General features: G+C 42.2%; 1 protein-coding gene across 1 annotated transcript; it reads right to left on the reverse strand.

Annotated features, from left to right (window-relative positions):
* Positions 1 to 1,032: 1,032 nt before the first annotated feature.
* Positions 1,033 to 9,157, reverse strand: LOC108094033 (T-box transcription factor TBX6). The gene is made up of 5 exons (XM_017194468.2): positions 8,611 to 9,157; positions 7,153 to 7,309; positions 3,482 to 3,749; positions 3,255 to 3,392; positions 1,033 to 2,221 (listed from the first exon to the last, which is right to left on the reverse strand). Exons 1-5 carry the CDS (start codon positions 8,699 to 8,701, stop codon positions 1,451 to 1,453), a joined length of 1,425 nt encoding a protein of 474 aa, XP_017049957.1. The 5' UTR covers positions 8,702 to 9,157; the 3' UTR covers positions 1,033 to 1,450.
* Between the last annotated feature and the right edge of the window lie 8,650 nt (positions 9,158 to 17,807).

The following is a 17,807-nucleotide window of genomic DNA, read 5'->3' on the forward strand; positions in this document are numbered from 1 at the left end:
ACCTTTAAGGGATATCCTTCACAAAAAAAATATTTTTTTCATATAAAATATTTGAACTAAATTAAAAAGTATTCAGTATTAGAAGAATATTTTTAAAAAGTATTTTAGTCTTTGGTTTAAAATTGTTACTATTAAAAAAATAGAAAAATTTGGATGATATTTAGTATTTCTTATTGCATATCATATTGCATATTCACATTTTTATCCTTACGTTATCTTTTTCCTTTCCCTAATATTGAGTTGATTCCGTCTAAAAGATTGTTCTTTTATATATCACATTTTTAATAGTATTTAAGTCAACGGAGAGCTATAAACCTTTGGTTACTTTTTTTCGGTGTGGTAAATTGATTCGACCGTGTTTGTTTTTCCGATGGCTGGGCGGGTAGATATGTCTGCACCGCCCCTTCGGTCCTCAAACTCAGACGAGACGTGGGTGGTGACGCATGTCATCGTAAACTTCATCATTGGCTCCGTTCAGCCCCTGGCCAAGATCCTCCGGCAGATCGGTTCTGCTTGCGCTCTGCGGCGACTTACATAACGAATTGTCTATTTTCTTTGGCTTCGTCTCAGTCTCTGCCCATTTCATAAATAGCAAGGCCCTGGATCCGAGTCTCTGGGGTAGCATTCGAGGGCTGCAACCGAATTTCATGCCTTGTCGAGCTATTTAATTGCAAACAAATTATGTTCTAGCCAGTCGCATCTCTGTGTGGCTAATGGATGCTGCTGCGGAGGATGCCCTGATGATGTTGTCGAAACCCGAACGTTTATCTTGTAAATTGGTTGGGATTAATGTCTGGCGGAAGTTGTGATTTCCAGCCCAAGATCGGCCAATGATAGAGGGCCCACTGCCGGTAGTATTTTTCCTTTCCGATATGTTCATTTACCTACAGCGAAGGGTGGGCGTTCTGGCTTTGAGGGCTCGGCCCAGCAGGGGGATATCTAATAATCCAAAATCGGAAAGGGTTCCTAAGCCAAATAAAACGAATTGATTTTCTTATACTTTAGTGTAAGTTTAATTGCTTAATGCTCAGTTTAACTTAGTAAATAATCAGGCTGCGATTTGCGTAATATCAAAATGAGTACAATGATTATGTTTAAATATCTACTAAAGTCAAGAATAAAGTTCTGGAATCAAAGAGAAAAAATTTACAAAATTTACAGAATTAAATTTATTCATTAGAGAAACATAACAAATAGTATAGAATTATTATAAATTAATTTTAAGAGATTACAATACTCTATGTTCCTTATTTTTAAGGAGAAAGTTGAGTAGGGATCTATTTTCTTTATAAAAATAATTAAAGAGGAATTTTAAGTAATGCAAAATAAAGTCAAACAAATAATTTTTACTTAAAAAATATTCTTTTTTAATCTTAATTCTCAGAACTTATTCTTGACCTTAAAACCTTAAGTTTCCCCCATTATCTTACTTGTGACAGATTATATATAACTAACTTCCTCCCCCCAAAATGGCCGATATACTGAAGCCCTTGCTCCTTGTCGAGGGTTGTTCCGGTTGTGGTTCCTGTGAGGATTGCTCCACAGCCGACGTCTCACTGCCCACATCCAGTTCGAGTTCCTCGGCTCCCGACTCGTCGGATATGAGATCCCCACCGGAAGTGCCTGGGGGTAGATTAAGGCCAGGCTGTGGACCCATTCCGGCCTGCAAAATGGCTGCCGGGGGATAAAGACTCGGAACAGCTCCACCATATTCATGGGGTCTTCCGAAGTAGGTGCACGCCAGGTCCACAAGTGAGGGTCTCAGCAGACTCTGCATATTCTGCTGGAAGTGCTGCATGAAAACACTGGAGGCACTCCTCGACTGGAGGGGATGGTGATGAGGTGGCGGGGAGCCGAGGGCCAAGGAACTGGCGCCATTCGCCGACTGATCGTCCAGCGATGACGATAAGGAGCAGGCGGAGCCATTTGATCTTAGTCGCTTAATTTGCGGGCCATCCAAATCGCCGATTGTTGATGTTCCTCCTCCTCCTCCTGATCCTCCTGCTCCTCCTGCTCCCCCTCCTCCTGGTGTCTCAGTGCCCTTCGATGGCGACATGTCCGATTCGGACGGGGATTGTGAATGGGCTAGTGACTGCGACTGATCTTGATCCTCGCCAGTCGGTGATGAAGACATCTTGCGCTTGCAGCGTGATTGTCCCGTTTCGCGGAAACCCTTGGCAAACGGATTGTTGTCAATCTTCAGCTTGGTGATGCGATCATTCTGCGGAAGAAACGGGCAAACAGAGAAGGGAAGACGAGCGTGAAATACGACGATTGCGCCAGCATGGCATATAGTAATCTTAAGCAACTGGGAACTGGGAACTGGGAGAACGGGAACATAAGTCACTGGCGTCCAGTAGCTGCTGGCGTTAAGTAACAGGGCCACTTGACACCGAAGTCGGCGCCCTCGGCTCGATTCCACTCCAGATGACTTGACAACTTTGTGATCTTTCGGATCCCCTGAACTGCTCGAATCTCTGGCGATCTTGCTAATTAGAGGCAGACTGGCGGCGTCGGCTGTCAATGGTCCCAGACCTAGACAAAAACACAGCGAGGCGCTCAAATTTACAAGGATGTGGCTATCCAACTTCCTAAAACAACAATCCGACCCGCTGACTTTCTGCCTGCCCTCCGAACCTCGATCTTCGATCTTCGATCTACGATCTTGGAACTTGCGTCTCGCATTTTGAAGGCGTTCCATGCTAATTCGAGACGTTGGCCAAGCAACCCACGGCGTGAGCGATCGCCGCTCGTTTGCCCAAAATTAACCAATTAGTGTGCGAGTTCCCAGTCGATGGGCCAGTGCTCAATGAATTGGCAAAAAAGAGCGCACATGAGGAGGAAGGCTGCCCTCGAGGACACATGCCTCGAATACCCTTGGCAAAAACACATTTCTTTTAGAGACACAGCCTTGAAAGTGCCTGTTTAAGACTGAATTATAACATTAAAAACCTCAGAATACTATTTAATCATGCATTTGAAAACTAGATGCTTCAACTAAAGACGCTTTAACAATGCGGAAATATTAAACATTATTGAGAAATCAGTTTTTAATTTACAATATGAAAGATATGATTTCCTTGAAGAGCTGTTCTGCCAAAAAATGTCACTTTGTTGACAACCTAATCAACTTAATCATTTTGGAGAGATTTAGTAACTGCTACTTTAGAAGAAGCTTACAAACATCTGGCTCTAGTTAGTGTTCCCAAAGTAAGGGTATATTGGGCAGTGGGAATGGAGATGGCACCACTTACCTGGTAGGCCGTCACGGCCACGAACTCGGTCTCGGCGAACACAAAGGCCTGTTGGGGGGCCCAGGGAATCTGCGCCAGATCAGCGGTGCGTATGACGTGCAGACGCGGCTGATACTTGTGCATGCTGGCCAGGACGATCTGCGGATGCGGATTGGGAAGGAGCGAGGGATTGGGATCAGTATGGCATCAGTAACCGGATACGACTTCAAAGCCCCGTCTGCACTTACATGGCCGCTGTTGTCCAGCGTGTTATTGGTCAGCTTAACCTTGTTGAAGAGAATGGGCTGCGCCTGCCAATGAGCTCCTGTGGCAGGACTGTCGGGATGCAGATACATCCGCTGCGGACTCTGGGGCTCGGCTCCTCCGGCCGGAACCCACTGGGAGCCAGAGAACTTGTAGCGGCAGTCGCCAATGGGCACCATTTCGAGCAGGACACAGTAATTGCTTTCATCCTCCAAACCGGAAACACTCAGTCGCATCGAAGGGAACATCCGTCTGTTCATGAGAAAAAGATAGGGAAAAGTTTAATCCAAAATCTATAATAAATAGTTATATTAACATATGGCCAACGCTTTCATGAAAATGAATACATTTTATAAGCTTACAAATCAATTTCATGAATTGATATGAAAACGAATATAAAATGGTTACGAGTGATCATAATATTATTACACAATTAACTATGAATATCACAAAATATTTTCGGAACTATTTTTATCCAAAAAAGAATAACGGTTTTTACACAAATTTTTTGTAGTCTATGTTTAATTTTTTTATCGATTTTAAAAAACATGTTTCCCTCTAAAAACCAAAACCGAATGTTTGCAATATTGTTCCCTTGAGTAAATTGTAGAGCACCAGAAGAGAGGGAGAAGTCCAGGAAAATGTATAGAAATCTTAGAGCCTTTGTTTACCGAGCAAACTCAAATATAGTCATGCTAGATCGACAAAAGGAGCCCATGGTCGAGCCTGCGAGGGCGTTACAAATATTTAATTGTGAGATTTCCCTTCCATGCGCCATGTAATTAGGCCTGGTCAAATAGAGATTGCCCCGCGGAGGAGGAGGAGGAGGATCAGGAGGAGAAGGGAAAGAGGACTGTGTGCCTGTGCTAACAAGGATGCGAGTCCCTGACCCTCGCCTCCAATTCCAAGTCGCTGCCGCAGAAAACAGCAGGTGGCCACGGTTCTTGGCGCCAGCCCGAAAAATGTTTGCCCTTCGCCCCCGACCACCGACCCCGGAATCCTCGTCCTCAACCTCATCCTCATCCTCCTCCTCGTCTTCATCCTCATCCTCATCCCCGAGTGGTTTCGTGTTTTTGGCAATGATTTTGTGTTTCTCCGGGCCGATGATTAATTAATTGAAATCCGCTGCGCTTTGGTTTGCTAACATTTAATTTGATTCTGACTTTTAGGGGCTGACTTTCAGCTCTGTTGAATTCCATTAGACCACAGCACCGAAATATTTCGACATTTGTGCGGTTTAGAATTTCATTTTCAATTTGGCTCCTCTCTGCGTTTTTGTTGATTGTTTTTCCTCAGTTATTTTTTTTTTGGCAAGAGTCCGCTGTCTGGTTTTGGACAAACGATTTGTTAAGATCGATATCTTTGGCGCGTCTGTGCATAATTACCAGTGGAATTTTTGGCTGCGAGTGAGGAGCATGCTGACCATTTGACGGCATTCGACTTGGCGCTTGACGCTTGGCAGGTGCAGGGACACAGTCCTGGAATGTGAGATCCCAGCGATCTCGGACTCGAGAAGGGTCCTCTCAAAATACCCACTCACTTCCCACCCCGCTGCACTGCACCACTGTTTACCCTTCAGTTCCACATAAATGGTGGCTCGTTTTCCGTGGATTAGCATATTTAGGAAATTAAAAGTGAGACTGTTTATTAATTGACAGCTATAAAACTAGAAACGACCAAATAAATTTAAAACTCTTTTGGGTCATTTAAATTTAAACTATTTAAGGGGTTGAAGTATATCCGACCGTTTTAACTTGTTGATATTTTCGTGGAAATAGAATGGAATAGAATATTGATTTCTGATAACATGATAAATAGTTTAAAACAAAATGCTGTTTCAAAAATTGTCAAAATATTTTCTTTAAATAAAAAATTTAAAAAAATTCTTAGATGTACCATGTTTGTGTTTATTTAAAAAATAAGTGACTTTAGATCACGCTCTTTAAGTGCTGATTTGAGGCTACTTTTCATCGGGGGCACTGTAAATTCTGGGCCATCTTCCCATCGAGGTAAGCGTGTCGCTTCTGTTTACCGGCTCTCTTGGCGCTTCCCATTTGGCCGAGTTACTGAGCTGGGCCCACACACTCTAAAAGCTTCGTGACAAAGTCATTTCATTTGCCGCCGTCAGGCATTAACCGATACGCTTTGTTCTATCTAACTTTAATGGCCGTCTGCGCTTTTACCACCCAAAAAGATGGAACGGTTCAAGTGGCAAGTGGCAAGCGGAGCCCAGACAAGCAACTAATTAGTTTTTATGAGCGCCACTTGGCATAGGCATAGGCATAGGTTTTCGGCTTCGTATAAGATCCGAAAATGGGAATTGAAATGAGGAATCGGAATGCGATTGGACAGACGGTGGCACTCTGGCGCCTAATCATTAAAAATTCAAATCGATTGCATCGCGACCGCTCCACCGAGGACCATAAAACATTTTTGATGAGCATAAAAAGTATTTAATACGCAGACTTTATGAATAATTCATGGCATATATATAAAACGAAAGGGTTGTTTGGTGCTCGGTGCTCGAGGAGAGTTTTTTGGGCTGCATTTCAAGACCAAAAGTTTGTGTTAATGCACTGGGAACCCTTTTTCGATCGGATCGAACTGAGGACAAGTGTGAAATCGCTCGTATCTGTCGACAAGCTGTGGTCACTGTCACCGCAAAAGATACAGATATGTACATTTTTTATTTGAAGGGGAATGCAGAATGCAGAACGCAGAACGCAGAACGCAGAATGCCGAATGCAGAACTCGAAGATATTTCGAGGGTTTCGGGACTCGGGCAGTTTGGTGCGCAGACAGGCGCCACAATAAAAACGCTAAGAGCTACAAAGATGACGACAAAGTATCCTTGACGCGAAGATTTATGCCAGCGCAGGAATAAAGGAGTGCCGACCAACCGAACCGACAGGACGTCCCACTGAGCTCGGCGTTCGGCCGGTCTACAATAAATTACGATGACGCCACTTTACGCACATTCGAACAAGTGCCGGACACTTTTAGGTAGTCGTCCGACCAGCTCGAGCTGTGCATCTGATATATCCATAGAGGACAGGGGATACACGATAAACTAGCCCCGGGCGATCGCGCTGAGCCTTTGATTCGACGACGAGTCGAGGTGCCTATCTTCAATCTGGGCACGCAAAGTGCCGGCCAACTTGTCCGCTTTACGCCTCGCGCGATAGTCCATTATGCATCTCGAGTTTGAAGTACTGCTACGAGCTGCAGGTACGAAACGCTTTTCCATTTCCCATTTCCCATTTTCACATCCTGCCAATGCGAGGGCATCCTTCCGCCTTGTTTGCCTGTGAAAATTGTTGTCGCGACGCCGCTGTAAACAATTTGCAGGCGCCTGCGTCTAATGAGCATTTAACATAGCAGGATCCTCGCTGGACAGGACTTGCTTGGCTCAACTCTCAACTGAATCGAAATCGGGATCGGTTTCTGGTGGGATGCTTTAAGTGCCTCTCGACCGCGCCTGGTTTATTTTTCTTTGCCCTGCGTCTGGGGTATTAGTTTTCACGTTCGTGCTAATGCATCGGCCGATATATGTTTGTTTCCGAATTCCAAAGTCTGTTTTTCGAGATTCCCCCTTACCCTCTCGCTTTTTTTGATTTTCATCATTAAAGATTGTTCTTTTGTGTCTGGGACCTACCTGCCACTTTTGGTGATGATCATTTCCGTGCCAATTTGATGGAACTGCTTCCACAGGTCGTCGTTCTGCAGGGTCATCTCCACGCCGGGCAGGGTGACTCGGGGTGGCATGATCACGTGCCGCGGCATCGGAATGGGTAACATGGGTGGGAAGGGGTCTGAAAAGTAGCAGGGTTGGTTAAACAACAGTTAAATGGAAAATACAAGCTTAAGCTATCTTATAAGTAACCAAAGCTTGTGACTAATAATAGGAAAAATTAAGAATGAATTCCTAAATAAAATTAATCTTTCCTGAACAGTTTTATAAAAACCAAAAGTAACTAAAACATCTGACTAACAATAGGAAAAATTAAGAATGAATTCCTAAATAAAATGAATCTTTCCTGAACATTTTTATAAAAACCAAAACTAACTAAAGCATGTGACTAATAATATGCAAAATTAAGAATGAATTCCTAAATAAAGTTAATCTTTCCTGAACTTTTTAATAAAAAGCATAAGAGTGAATAGATAGGACGATAAATTACTAAAGGTATACAATACACTAGCATGTTTTTAGAAATTTTTAGTTGAAGTTCCTTAAAGAAGCTTTACGATATACGGAAAGATTTATTCCCAACAAACAATTAGTATCTCTTAAAGCCTATTCTGTTTTTGGTTAAAATTTACCCGTGATAGGATTATTTTTATTTCGGGGTTTAGTGCTAGCACATCTAGTACAATTTCAAGTTTGGTAATCTTTTAACAAACGTAGATTAAAGTAGCGAATGAATCATCTCATCACGTGCCACAATTATTTTGTGTTAAAAACAACACCCCAATTAATTAATAAGAAAAATAAAAAACGGTTTCCATTTTGAAAAGAAAGCTACTCAAGTGACTTAATGATTGCCATTAGTTTTTGAGTTTTTGTGTGGGTCTTATTTAGGGTGATCTTCAAAAGATGTGTGATATTTCTGACTTATCACGAGAGGTTTAACGAGGCAAAGCCAAATGGAGCTTGACAAAAATGGTCATTGCGAGTGTTCTGTTTTTGGCGAACAAGGAACATTGATTCTTCGCCGGTTGTCAAACTTAATGCCCGCCATTAGGGATCAACGAAATATGGAGCCGTATTTCCCCAAAAGTGATTACATACAGAGATAATGCTTTAGGGGTGCGCTGATCCCGCTGCTTAACGATCGTCGGCAAACAAGCAAAATGCATTTGATATCAAGTTTCCCGATCGGCGATCACTTTCCCACATTACTCAGCTTTATGATCGTCTGGCCATAAACACTCGCACTCGAACAGCACACCCCGCTGATCTTGGCCAGCCAACTTGAAGGGGGTTTGGGGGACAGAAACCCAAAGAAAGAGCTGGCCAAAAGCCACGGCCATTAATGCTAATGATGCTTAACAGCTTTGCCGCACGCTTAACGGGGCGGATGAGTGATATGGGCTAAGTAGAAGAGCTTACCCGGTATACGCTGCATAATCTGCTGGCGATATATCTCGTGCGCAATATGCTGCTGCATCCGCAGATCCACCAGCTCGTTCATCGTGATCATCGTAATGGTGGTTCCCGAAAATAGTCTATCTTAATATGAAATTCACTCGAAGCGAAACACCTTTGTTGGCCTTTGTCACTTGCACAATTGTTCCACACACAAAGCACTGTCACTCGCCGACAACATATGGCGGGGTCTCCTCTATTTCTATTTCTATTTTTCCGTCCGGGGTTTACTTTTCAGCCCGAGAGCACGAGACACCGCCGATTAGCGTCAATTATGCAAATCACGGCACAAAAAAGTCTCTCATGTGCGTGGGTGTTAATTTGATTAGGCCGCTGTCATATGTGGGCTATTTTGCCATATCATATCGCATATATATATATATCGTATATAGAGAGAGTGTGTGTTGTTTTTAGCCGACGGTCGTGTCTTGAGCTCGCCAAGTTCGCATTTCAACTGAGCAAGTTCCGTTGGCGGCGGAGATCTCTCGATCGAGCTGGAAAAGAAACGAGCTTGACTCGTTTCCCCTGAGCCATTGATCGAGATTACCTGCTGCGCTCCGGCCATTGGTTAATTCGGATGCTCCGAGTGCGGGAGCTAGCCGTCCCGCTCTGGTTTGGCACCTCCATTTTGAAAAGTGCCTCGATTTTCCAGCTGCCATGGCTCCGCCCACGAACCGTCGGCTGTCTTTGTCTCTCCGGTGATGCCGGCCCGCTCTAATTGCGTTTAATTCTGAAGTGCGAAGTTGCACAGTCAGCGGAGCAACAGCTACAGCAGCAACAGCAACAGCTACAGCAGCAACATGTTGCTGCGGGGTCCATCCAGTCGCTCTGTGTGTGCTGCCTTTTAATTATGATCATGATGATTGAAATTGTTTTTTTCTCCGTCTCTCCTCTTTTTGGCATCTTTTTGTGTATTTATGCTTTGCCCATTTGTAGCCGATGCCATCATGGTGGTCCTCTTGTCAGACCCCTCGAACCTCAAACCCCGAACACCGAACCCCGAACCGTGTGTGTTTGTCGTTTTGCTGCTCATTTATTTCATCTTACCCCGATCTACAGAGAGAGGAATTTATTGATATTGTTTGATCATCCATTTGATGGGGTTTTATTGGAAAAATATTGATTTAAAGTGTGTACACAGCAATATGTTGATCTTGATATCAATAAGGAGTCGCCTCTTCATTTGGCGAACCTTTTCCGCATTGATGGCTTGTTTTTGTTTGTTCAGCTATGTGCGAATTTTTCATAACAATATGGATTTAAATCTATAAAGTTATGGGTTAAATAGTATACATTTTATAATACTCTTGATGAGTTCAGTGGTTAAATATCAATATATTAATCAAAGTAATTCGATAAATGGGAAATTGTAAAACAAGCATACTTAAATAAAATGGTTACCAATAAATTGAGAAAGTAGTTTAACTTCTATATAATTAATTTACCTGCTCTATACATGAAACAGGAAATTTTAAATCAAAACAAGATGTATATTTTGTTATATAGATGACTGTAAAGATTAATTAAAAGGAACCTAATCGTCAAATTTGATCTCATAGAACATCCTGAACTTGTTTTGTTTCTTGCTGTGTGATTATATGCTATTTTGGCTTTGACGCTGCGTCATTCGGGCATTGATATGGCGGCATCCGAAGGCCCGATATGGCGTCTCTACTTGCTGGTACACCGATCTCTATGGCTATTTGGCTGGCGATGCAGGTGGTGGGTATTTTGGATCTGACCTTTTTGAGAGCTTGACAAAACATTTGTTTCGAACGACGGAAACGCGTGTCAGAGTTTCTTGCTTACAAATTCGAAACTAATTAAGCTCCAATGAAGTGGCATGAACTTTGACTGAAATTAAGCATACGCCATGTGGGCAAACCAAGGCGAAACGTGCACAGATTTTGGCCATGCTTTTGGGTCTCGTGTTTGCCTCCAGTGGCACTTCCTTTCGAGATTAAGCCAATCGCTGGGCTTATCTGGGCTGCATTACTGCGAAATTCCAGAGACTCTTTAATGGGTAAATATGTAGTTAGCCGAGCTAATTTACACAGCACTTTGCTGGCCTGACACATCCACGCATTATTTCCATACGGCCAACAGCCGAGTTGGCGGCGATAAGCGGATGAAATTAATTTACTATTAGCAGTCCGACATTTCGCCCAAATTGCGTTCTGGCCATGTGCCGTCTGCGCGTAATTTATGCCTCGCGTTTTCACATTTGGTCGCGCACACTTCCGGTTGAGTTTTCCCCGACTGTTCGACTGTCCGACTGCCCGACTGTCTTTCGGCTCGACCAGGTTCGTCAAACCATTAGACAGCGATCCTGCCTGCAGGGCCTGCATTTTCCGACCCTGCCAATAGCTGTGCAATTTGTCAGCACCCAGCTAATTGGTGCTGCCCCTGTGCCTGCTGCTTGACTAATGCATTTCGGTTTACTTCCGTTCGGTTCCGGATAAATGGGCCAACAGGTAGCCAGCGGTGCACTCAAAAAAATCTTAATCAGATTGCGGAAATTCGCAAAAAAATAAATGATTAAGTACAAGGCAAATTTCACAGTCTTTTTTGGTATTTACTCACTAACAAGTGTTGAAGAAATTGCTAGAATATATATATTAACGTCTAATTACTTGACTAAATAAAATACTTCCCACTTACTACTTGATGTTTAATAATAAAAACGAAAGTTTGACGTATTCAAATATATAGGTATTTTTCCTTTGATAATTGGTAAACATAGAGCAGATTTTTATTAACTTAAAGAAGTTATAATCCTTCATTAAAAGCTTGTATTGAAAATTTATAAAATGTTTCCAAAAGTTTGTAAAATGAATTATTCATATTTATCTAATTCTAAATGAACTCCTTTATTTTGCTTAGTTTTTGTTTCTGAAAATATCCTCTTTTGATTTTCCGAGTGTAGACGCATTCCAACCGCTTGATTCAGCATAGAGGATATCTGCGTGGGCTGCATTTCGCTTTATCAATGTTTTGGGTATACATTTCAGCGGTACACTTTGCAGACAGTGATTAAGCGAATCGGGGAGGACAAACAGATCGGCCAGCCTTGAACCGGGGTCCGTCCTCCAACGGCATTGTAAGTGCTACTCGTCGGGGTCTTTCCACCCAGTTGCGAAATGAACCCGATTCCGATTCCGATGCCAAAGGGGCGAAGATGGAGGCTCGAGCCCTCGGCTTCTTTCTCGCACGGCTGCTCAAATTAAAATTAGCATAAATCGTCTACGAAAGCGATGTAATTTTCCATGGAAAATATGCCCTCCACTCATGTCAAGTAGCCAACAGCAATCGCAATTTATTGATTTAAACTTTTAGCTTGGATTCGTTTGAACAAGCCCTAGCGCCTTTATAGCCGACTATTAACAACCCGGCACTTGATCTTCGCATTATTTGTGTTTGCCTACCCGTGAGTAGATCCATTGTTGCAACACGACTGCCCCCCAGTCGGTGTGCGGCATGCAAATCTACTTTTGTATGCAAATCAAGTGACTCAATCAACATGGCTAGCTGGATGGATGGATGATGAGCAACCCCGATGTCCAAAGAGGAGGAGGCATCATAATCATCTGTGTCCATGGCGGACCTCTTGACAGCTTTCAATGGTCGCGGGACCGGCGCAGACCTACTCCAATACTCCAATAATTGAGAGGTGTTTAATCGTGTGTTTCGTTTTTGTTTTTCTGCACATTCACGACCCCCGAGACTTCGATTTATCATAGGCCTTTTATGGCCTATTCACGTTCCACGGTTTCCACCGGCTACCAATCCACTCGATTGCTGTTTGCTCTCGAATTATCATAAGCAAATACGAGCCCAGACGGGGATTCAGATTGAGATTCAGATTTGTGTTCATATTCGGATACGGATTCGGATTCGGGCAGACCCTCTCCCCCCGATGTCTCTGACTACTTTACGCTTTTCGGAGCCCGTCGTCTTCAAACTGAAGTGCTAAAGTTGCTGGCGACGCGACGCTCTGAGAGGCGCTTCTGTTGTGTAGACCCTTGAGTTATTACAATATTATATTCAAATTTCAAGTGCTACTGGCTCGCCGGCGGTCCTCCTTCACTCCACCGATCGTCTCGCCCATCCAAGAGATATAGTATCTGGGTGCCGAGTCGAAGAATCTGCATATTTTCCGAGGCAACGCATTTGTTTGTTTGCCTTCGAAGCTCATCGAGTTGGCACTCGGCGGAGATGCGTGTTAATGGCATGTGTAATAACAAGATCATGGATTCAAATTTGGCGTTCGAAAACAATTGCCAAATATGGTACACACGCATTAACAAGAGAAGGTGATAATTCTCAAGGTAACAATAGGGGGAAATATTAAATCAATTCAAAATAAATAGTTTGATTAATACATAAATTACATTACTTTACAAGTACTTTAAATCAAAAGTATTTTTATTTACCCCTTAAAATGTTAAGTATCGGTATATAAATATTTATATTATTCATCTTTTTTTTAGTTATCCTAAAAATATTTAATAAATGTATCATAGCAATCGGCATTTAAATATTGGTTGCTATTTTAAAAGCTTATGTAAAAGCATCAAGAATAATAATAAAATCAATAAAACAAACTTCTTTCATTCAGTTTGGTCACGTTATTCATATGCAAATTACCAGAAGTAGTTCTTAATTTATTTTATTCATATTTAAAATCTTAGAAATATTTTTATACATTTTTTATTGCTCAAAATTAATACATTTCTGCCAATGACGCAAATCAGTTTGTAGTTGTAACAAAAAGCCATTAAGTAATCAAATAACGGTGAAAATGATGCTGCATTTCATTACCAAAATGGTAAAATGGTAAAATGGTGGCTAGCTGTGGCCGGCCAACAGCCAAACCAAAACCAGTAAAAAGTTCAACGGCCAAACGGTGACATCAAAGCCGAGAGCAGATGATCGCCGACAGGCAGCCGAACAAAAGGAGAAAACCCCGGGCCAAGTCCAGTAGTCGAACGGGGAGAAGAAACCATTTCGCTGATAAAAACATCCATTATGCGTAACAATTTGACGGCTTCTTTGGCTACCGCTACCGCTTGCCCGATTCCGATTCCAAGGCGGCGACTGCGGCTTTCGCCTTTGATTGAGTGGTCGAGATGGTTTTGGCCCAGCCGCGGGGTAATTGTTGTCGCTAGCCGGCTAGATCGACTGGACTACGAGATCGGATGGAATAGGAGTGGATCAGAGTGGATCCGAATGGATCGGAACGGAATGGATCTGGCCTGAGTGCGCAATTACAATGGCCGTGATAAAGAAGCCAAACAGAGAGCGGCAAAGGGCGAGTCTTGCGCTAACGTCAAAGAGGAAATGCCTTAATCTCGTGACAACAACAGGCCTTCGTCGTCGCTTTTCCTCCTTCACGTTCACAGAGTCCCCTTCCTTATCTATGCAACCTGCACAGGCAAAGAAATTTGATGTTTGTTTAGAAAAAGCCAGTACGAATTGCTCAAAGGATCATAGAAAAACGAACTTATTAAATGATAAGGATACAAGTTTTACCGAAATGATCTTACCTTTAAGGGAAGATAACTAGAGTTTTTATACCCTTGCAGAGCAAAGGGTATTATAATTTTGGCCAGAAGTTTGCAACGCAGTGAAGGAGACACCTTAGACCCCATAAAGTATATATATTCTTGATCAGCATCACCATCTGAATCGAAATACGTCTGTACGTCTGTCCGTCTGTCTGTCTGTCCGTCTGTCCGTCTGTCCTCCTGTCCGTTTCTGCCCAAACTAGTCTCTCATTTTTAAAGCTATCTTGCTGAAACTTTCCCAAAAGGTGTGTAGCTATTGCACGCAGTATATAAGTCGGAACGGGCAAGATCGGGCGACTATATAGGATAGCTCCCATACAAGGGATTGAAATACAAAATTCTAACGCCGTTGTTTTTGATCAGATCGACTTGATTTCTTCCACATGGCGTTTTCTAGTTACTATTGAATTTCGGGTTAAATTTGATCGAAATCGGATAACTTGATCATATAGCTGCCATAGGAGAGATCAAAAAATATATATAGAATTAATGGAAATTAATTGATAAGGTGATTGTTTTTCATCACACGACTATGATTTTTTGAGTATCAAGTTTTTTAACTAGTCTTGGTTCATAAAAAAATTTTCATTAAAATCGGACAACTATATCATATAGCTGTCATATGAACAATAGTCAAAAATATAAAAAATTAATAGAAAAGTCGTCGTTGCTTCGTTGTTGTTTAGCCTTTGTGTATTCTGTTCGAAATATTTGATGACTGCAAGGGTATATAAGCTTCGGTTTGCCGAAGCTAGCTTCCTTTCTTGTTTTTATATAAAATAAATGTTATTAATTGGTAGGTAATATATATAATTCGATTAAATCGGAATCAAATCTATTAATGTAAAAGAAAAATTTCATACCTGTTTATGTTATATTTTTACTAATCCTAACAATTTATTTAATTGCATTACGATTGTTGATCTTTTTTCTTCCATATCGTTTGAGGTTTACTTTGTTTTGTTCATTATTTGTTCTATAATATAGTACTCTTCATTTTTCCAAGTGCATCATCAACCTGAGGAGTGTTGGAAACGTATTTGTTTGCCAGCCCGTAACGTCATAAGCCCAAATATAGCTGGCAGAGTCGCGTTGTCTCCGATTCCGATTCGTATTTGAGCATCGCATAGCTGCACGGAGGTGCTGTTGCTCTGTTGCTCTGGATCTGGCCATAGTTGTCTATCTGGGTCCGTATCTCCCTCCGGCTGTCTGTGTACTCATGGCACCAGTCATAGTTGACACTTTATGAGCGGCTCCCACCCCCCATTCCACCTCCCTCCCCTCCCGTGCTCCTCCAATTCTGATTGCTCTAATGGCGTCAAGACTTTCGCTTTTATGGTGCCTGCACTTCTACGAATCCTAATCAGCGGCGGAGCACTTGCCGCGACTTGATTTAAATGTGGAATTCTCGTTTGTGTGTACATGGTGTACATTGTGTAGTTGCGATGGAATTATCGGGAAATTCTGAGGCGTATGGGAGTTTAATGGTAATGAAAGGAGTGCTGGAATGTAAAAGGGATTGAGCAATCAAAATACTCTGAATTTTATACAAAAAAGTCATTACAATTGGGACAGCATTCGAATAGATGATATTAAAGCGATTATTAAACAATGCATTTAATGTATTAATTAACATTTAAATTAAAATAAAAGATGGATGAATTTACTGATAAGTTTAGAAAGGGATCATGTATATATTTTGTTTGATTTTTTATTTAACTTACTAACTAAGATGTATATTCTGCTTTTAATTAAGTAGGAACTTGAACAATATTTGCTTTAACTTAGCCATTTCCTCTTATTTAATATTTATTCAAGCTTTCCATTCTGGAATTCCTGGAGATATCCATTGTGGCGCCAACTCTGTCTGGAGATCTCCACCAACTTTAATTGTTTGCTATTCAAAATGCTAATCTCCGAAGAGCTGGCAACCGCGTTACACGCTAGATAGTGCAGCCCAACTCCCCCTGAAGCTACCACCTCCTCCCCGCCCATGTTCCACAACACCACCCCCTTTTATTTTTCGAAGGGGGTTTCGTGGAAAACGACACACGCACACACAGCGGAAAGCGGCAAACAAATATGGCGCAAAGTCAAACAAAACAGAAAAAACACGGCCATTACTCAATGGCGGCAAAGCGAGAAAAATTTATGCTACCTCTGCAATGGAGCAAAGAGAGCTCCATGGTAACTCCAGTAATTCCGAGCCATGTGAGGCGTCAAAAGCTTAAATATTTACAGTTCCAAACGGCAACAGCAACAAACCCAACAGCACGAGAAGACCAGAAAAATAAGCAAACGAGATTAGAGACAGCCGAGCCGAGCCAAGCTGAGCGGACAAAGAGCATGAAAAATATTTGTTAAAAGGCAAATAAATTGCGGAAGATAAAGATCTAATTTTGATTAAAATTTAAGCTTTTTCACAACCTCGCCAGCTACCGAACTGACTCTGATTTCTTGCAGAGGGGGGAAGACCTTAAACTGGTAATCGGAGGATCCATGCGGCTATACTCTACTGTATATCGTAAGGGGGAGCGGGCCGAAGAAATTAAAACTTGTCGCATCCAAAATTTATGTTTGTCTTCGCTGCCAGCGAATGGGAGAACGAAACAAAAACAGAAACAACAACGAGAAAATGTCTTTAATAAATTAGAGTCTGGGAGTTCGTTATCGCGGCGTGGACAGCATGTTGTTGCTATATATGGCAAACAATACGGTACTTTTAACACCAAAATCAGGGCCCCACGATCCTAAACAAAGGCCAAGACAGCACAGAAGCGACAGACGCGTAGCTGCCGTTCGAGCAGCTGGCCCAAACAGCCGAAAAAGATACGTACGTACGTATCCGAGAGTTACAGATACCGAGATACATGCCCCGTCTACAGATACGGATTCGGATTCGGATTCAGATACAGATACGTAGTGGCCGGCTGCCCCCATTTGCATATGAATGTGGTAATGATTACAAATTTCGCTCGTAAAAATGTTTAGTTTGTTTTTTTGTTTCATTTTGGGAGCATAATTAACTATGTATCCGATCTGAACCGATCCGAACAGAATGCACTGCAAGAAATATGTTGATTAAATAGTTTACCAAATGCAGCGTTTAAGGGTAATATATAAATATTTATTTAAGCATTTTTATAAGAATATATATTTCTATGAAATGTTTTCTTAAGTTCATGGATTTGATACAGTTAATCCCTTAGTAATTTCAGATAATTTCTTTATTTCAGTGTACCAATCTGTAGAAATGCGTTGCGGTTGCGGCAATTTACCGTCTTGGGATGGCCGCTCGAATGTATCTGAGCGATACGATCGTGTATCTTGTATCTGGTATCTGGTATCGGGCTTAATAGACGCGGGGATACGCATGCGCAGCATCGGATGTCAATGGACCTGATTTCCTCGGCGGTGGGAAAGTGTTGAGCCATTTACATTATTGGGACTGTTACTGAATGAATCGGACCTTTCACAGCCAATTAATAGCGGCTAACAAGATCGATACTGTTGTAGATAAGCCAACGAGCTGCATAACTAATGGCTCAAGTCTGACGCATGAGAAAAAGCCCACGCCCATTCGGCCACTTCTAG

The sequence above is a fragment of the Drosophila ficusphila genome, unplaced genomic scaffold, assembly GCF_018152265.1.
Source record: "Drosophila ficusphila isolate 14025-0441.05 unplaced genomic scaffold, ASM1815226v1 contig_106, whole genome shotgun sequence".
Taxonomy (NCBI): domain Eukaryota; kingdom Metazoa; phylum Arthropoda; class Insecta; order Diptera; family Drosophilidae; genus Drosophila; species Drosophila ficusphila.